Raw genomic sequence first — 5305 nt, 5'->3', positions numbered from 1 at the left:
TTGGGACCATCTGGGAAAAAACCCAACTATTTTAAAATCTGTTAACAGGCAACAAGACTTGTTGGCCACTGCTGAGGCTCTTCGTATGAGTGGCGATTTTCCACCTCTGTGTGAGTTAATCAGAAACCATTGGTAGTGTATGACCAGGGGATCTCAAGGGTCAACTCTCAATATACTTTGGGAGTCCTGTGCAACTGTTGTCTAATTCCTGTTCCAATTCCTACGGTGAGCATTTGTTCAGCATTTCTTTCCACCTGGAGCAGAAAGCAGGGGACAACGGGGAGGAATGGATCCTAGCCACACTTGAACCACAGAGACGAGACACTTCCAAGGTAACTTTTTGATACAGTACTTTTTTTCATTGTTGAGTGCATGGAAAAGGTAACTTGCCTTATCATTCTTTATAATTTTCGGTAGCATTGAGTAGTGCTGAAAATCACATTGCTGTAAGTTTCCATGTAGTACTGATGGAATTAAGAGCCTTGAAACTGACAGAGGGTGATGCTAACTGCTACAGCTACTCTGAAGCAGAAGCTACCAGATGGCTTTGAATTGCAGAAGCATCAGGCGCTACACCTTGAGGGTGTAAAATACGAAATTCACTTAAGAGCTGCAAAGCCAGAAATGGGTCATGTAAATCCCACCCAAAAAGTACTGAACTCTTTCATAGTGTCACCAACTGTTTTGTGAATACCGCTGTATTGGCAGAACAGCTGTTAGGATTTGTGAAATGAACACAAGTAGCGGCATTATTTGCCTCCGGTCACTTCCAAATACCTCTTTGGAAATTCCGCTGGGCTCCTCGAGCCCTTCGGGGAGCTCCCAGCAGGAGGCTTGTGAGCGTCAGGCACGAGAACCACAATGGTTGGTTGTGCTCTTCTGCTCTCCACGTTGAGCTAATTTCAGTAGCGAAACTGTCTGGAGTCTCAATGTTACCAGACTCATTGTGAAAGATTGAAGAAAATTTTGATATTTTAGAAAAGTCTAAGTGTGACATCCAGCTTGCCAAACAGCACCCTTGTAAAATGCGGGCGGTTGGCTCTGCTTGGGAAGCCGTTGTTAAACCAAGGCTGTGGTGTGTGTCGAGTCCTGCAAGGGCTGTGGCTGCAGAGCACCACGCCAGATCTCATCGGTGAGATTTATGATGTAAAGATGAAAGACTTACTGATTTGGCTGTTAGTGACAGGGAAACCCAGCGCGGTTCACGGGCCGTTGGGCTCTCGGGACAAGGCTCCAGCCTGACTGCGAGATGGAAACCTGCTTGTTCAGCTGGCAAGCGTCTGGTGTGGCTGCGGGGCAGCGACCAGTGTAACCACCCCCGCTGCTCCGCTCCGCGCTGCCGGCCGGGGTTGCGGTACAGCGGGCAGCCCCCCCTGCGAAGCGCGGGCTGAGGGAGCCCCTTCCCGCCCGAGCCGCGCTACCTCCCTTCCCGCGCGCCTCAGGCGCCGCCGCTCCCCTCGGCGCATGCGCCCTGGCGCCGCGCATGCGCTGCCCCGGCCCGTCCTGCGCCGCGGCGCTTGCCCAGGGCCCGGTGCGCGGCGCCTTTTGTAACGGCGGAGCGGGCGGCGCTAAGGCCCGGCGGCGGCCCCCGCTCCCGCGCCGGGGGGTCTCGCCCTCCTCCGCGCCTCCTTCCCCGCCCGCGGGAGCCAAAGAAAGAGCAATGGCGGCGCGTTAGCGAGGCGTCCTCGGCGCGGCCCGGCGGCTGCGGTCCTCCCCGCCCCGTGCCGACCGCAACGGATGCGCGCCTCGCCTCAGGCCCCGGCGGAAGCCTAGCGGGGCCCCGGAGGCCGCCTCCGCGTCTCCTCCTCCTCCGCCGCCTCCTCCGCCGCCTCCTCCTGCTGCGGGCGCGGGGGAGGGCGGGCAGCTCGGGGCGTCCCGCTCCCCTCAGCCCCGCGGCGCGGCGGCCATGGCCACCGAGCTGGAGCCGCCGGCGGCTGGCGCCGTGCCGGGCGCGGCGCCGCTGGAGGCGGAGGAGGACGAGGAGCACTGGCTCTACGGGGGTAGGTACCACCGCCCCCGGCCGCGCAGCCAGGCCTCGCCCCGGGCCGGGGGTGGGGGGCAATGCAACCGCATCCGCCCCCCAGCATCTCCCCCGACCCCGCCTTACGGGCCGCCCCCGGGCTTCCCTCTCGGGGGCAGGCGCTTTAGCTGCCGTTTTTTTTTGGGGGGTGGGGTGGATTATTGTCCTTTTAACAATAACACCGTGATGCACAGAGTGATGCTTTGTTACAATTTCAGTTTCCTAATCATCCAGATCTTATTAACCTGATTGATGTAGGTGAACCCCTGGGCTAGCAGGGGACTGGGGTGTGTGTGTTCAGGAAAAAGTGTAGGACTTTATTTAAACGTCTTTGTCCTCCTCATAGACTTTCCAGCTGAATACTTTTATGTTTCTTCTTCCCTGGTGTGTTAAAAGTCTATATAAAGACCTTCACAGCAGACTTAAGTTCCTTATGTGATGTTTGCCTTTACTCCTTCTGCTCTGAGACTTTGGATATGTATTTTGAATTTTGTTCTGTGTCAGTGGTGTGAGACTTCACTTCTGCAGATAGGTTTTGTTTATTGGGGTTTTTTTTTAGCTGCTCCGTTTCTAGTTGAACTTTGTTGAAAAGAGAACATTGGGGTTATAGTGCCTTGGCACTACTAGGTATTTCTGTAGCTGTGACACATTTTGTGCTTAAATGTAGCTTTTTTTCTTTCACTTGAATAATTTTCTTTATTATTATTATTGCAGATGACACCACTGGTAAGCAAGAAGATGGACCAATTTCTGGGTGAGTCCAGAGACTGTTTATTCATTATAACAATATATGCTGCAGAGAAGGTCAAGCCATGTTAAGCATAGCTTCATGAATGCTTCAGACCAACGCTGTTGCCAGAAGCAGCAGCCTATCCTTTTCCCATCCCATGGGGTCATCCCAGCTGCCACGCTTGGGCTGGCACAGCATTTATGGATTTGGAAGGTGAACCGGATTAGTCAACTGATTTGACTTAAAACTAACTTCTAACCCCTTTTTTTTTCCCCCCTCCCCGATTAGTTTTAAATTGGTTCTGGTTTCAAGTTTAATTCCCTGGGAAAAATGGTGCCTTGAGGATTGGCCTTTGTGCTGGCCTGGCATTGGTAAAATTGTGGCCTGTGCTTTAGCCTGGAAAAGCTAAAAACCTTGAGGCTAGGTTAAAATCTTGACATGATCAAATCAACAAATTATACAAGATCTATGAAATATGTGGTTTCGGTAAGACTTTGAGATAAAAGCATTGGGGACAACTCAATGATCAGTTTTGCTTTCTGTATATGGAAAGTATTGTCTGTCCTTGATCATAACTCCCCTATATTTGTAGCAGTGTATTTTGCACCAGCAGCGTTTTCTCTCAGCAGAAATACTGTCTGTTTGCTATTTTTAAATGTAACATGGTTTTCAGAAGACTTGATCTTCACTGGACTTCTGTGTGCTCAGCAGCTTCAAAAGTTCAGTTTAATATTTATTGTCCTTTAAGGTCATTTTGAATTCAGTATCTGGAATTTCTGACATTGTTTCGGATACTGTCCTACTTTTGTAGTAAGTGTCCTGTGCTTAGGGAATATGAAAACTTGTTCAAAAACAAGTTTTAGGCAGACTTGGTAAATTGTTACCTAAAATCATCAAATGAGTTTTGTGAGAAGGAACAACTTTTAGTTTAGATAGAAATTTACTGCTAACTTGCATAAATCTATTGTTCCTTGTCACTTTCATCTGAATGTAATTTTACTTTACAAGCAGGATTAAAAATCTGAATTTCCAGCAACTGTCTCCAATAACTGCAAGATGTGTGAAGGAAAAGTATTCATGGTCATGCTAGCTCTCCTTTTTTTTTTTCTTCCCCCCCCCCTCTTTTTTTTTTTCCCCTTTTCTTTGTTGCACAATGAGAGTCTTCCTAAATGAAGAGCTGTGGGGTGTTTTAAGAAAAATGACTCTTTGTTCGCTACGTTGTCGAGGGCTGCAGTTCCAGGGATACATTGCTAGCTTGTTTGTCTCTACCCGCGAAGCAGAAATCAGTATAGTGCGGCATGCAGTATCCATTAACATTCCTTAGCCTAAAGGATGCATTAAATACCAGCAGTCTGTACAGGATGCTGTTACATCAGCAATACACAGGGTTATGCTGGCATTCTGGGGAAATGAAATAGCTGCGACATTTTTTTGCACGCAGATGATGGCTGTGGACCTGTCAGATTGTTTGCTTCCCAGGAATGAACAGGTTAGGGAAAGACTGTTACTTAGCAAATGTTTATTTGAACTCCAATTCATAAATTTTAATGCACACCCACAGATACTTCATGTGACTTGAAGCTGAAGGTAATACTTGTCACTCTTCCTTAATTCAGTCATCTTGGATTCTTGAGAAAATTCTGGGGTTGAGGTCAATGTTATGATTTGCTTGGATTTGGCAAACAAAATGCAAAAGGTTTTGGAGCCATCTGTGAGATTTTCTCCAGTGGTACATCTTTTGGTCCTTAAGTAATAGCCTATGTCTGCAACTTTGAAGTACTTTTAGAGGCTGATTTTCCCTTAGACATCTTGGCTACCTTTCATAACTTAAAGTATCTTCAGCTGTCACCTCAGGAACTTGGCAAAATGGGACCTGTGCTTCCTTGGTTAGCTGCTGAAGCTTCATTCTTTCTTTTTGATCTTGGCTTGATTGTTGAATTTCTTCGTATATGGAGCTTTTCTAATATGGGACCTTCAGTAACTGCTCAAATTGTTCTTTTTTTATGCTCAGTAACTGCTTTCTGAGTTGCGTTAGCGTGACCTTTTGGCTTACTTGTTTGGTGTTCTCCTTTCCTGCCGCCTCTGAAATGGCTTTAATCTGACCAGTGTTTGGATTCTGTTAGGTGTTACATATGTTTCTTTTTGAAGATATTCTTGTGTATGTTCATTATCCGACATAGGGTTTTAAATTAATAGCAACGTCCCTACAAAGTACTGGTGGAGAATTGGGTTTCCTGGGCCTGGGCTATTCTAATTGTCTCTTTTGAAAAGCCAGAATTATTTTGAAGTTCTACTAGGTTTTACCTACAACATTACAAAATCTCTTTGTTTTTTAGTTTTGTAACACTTAGCATACTCTTTTCTAGCATGTGTATACCAATTTGACTTTCTTGCTTGGCTAATGCAGTAAACAATGTTAACATTTGTACGAACTCCTTAAATGGAGGTAAATCTGAACTTGACCATTGTTGCATTAGGACGAATTTGTAATGAATGAGAAGATTGGGTGGATAACTGTCTTTTTTTCTTTCAATTTTAACTACTCATTAATGTAA

General features: G+C 47.0%; 1 protein-coding gene across 3 annotated transcripts in view; it reads left to right on the top strand.

Moving 5' to 3' along the window:
• Positions 1-48: 48 nt before the first annotated feature.
• The window catches only part of LOC142087827 (uncharacterized), a 29852-nt gene continuing 24595 nt past the window's right edge, over positions 49-5305 (top strand). The window contains exons 1-2 of one of the 3 annotated variants that reach the window (XM_075162501.1): positions 49-332; positions 2735-2774. Coding sequence is in view for 1 of the 3 variants with exons in the window: in XM_075162500.1 (XP_075018601.1) it covers positions 1907-2000; positions 2735-2774 (134 nt within the window). In the remaining 2 variants the exon portion in view is untranslated. Of the gene's footprint in view, positions 333-1495; positions 2001-2255; positions 2275-2734; positions 2775-5305 lie in introns of those variants that run through there. The other 2 variants (XM_075162500.1, XM_075162502.1) reach the window with 2 other exon arrangements.

This window comes from Calonectris borealis, chromosome 13, assembly GCF_964195595.1.
Source record: "Calonectris borealis chromosome 13, bCalBor7.hap1.2, whole genome shotgun sequence".
NCBI lineage: Eukaryota > Metazoa > Chordata > Aves > Procellariiformes > Procellariidae > Calonectris > Calonectris borealis.
The sequence above is the reverse complement of the archived record's forward strand: the minus strand, read 5'-3'. Positions and strand labels throughout refer to the sequence as shown.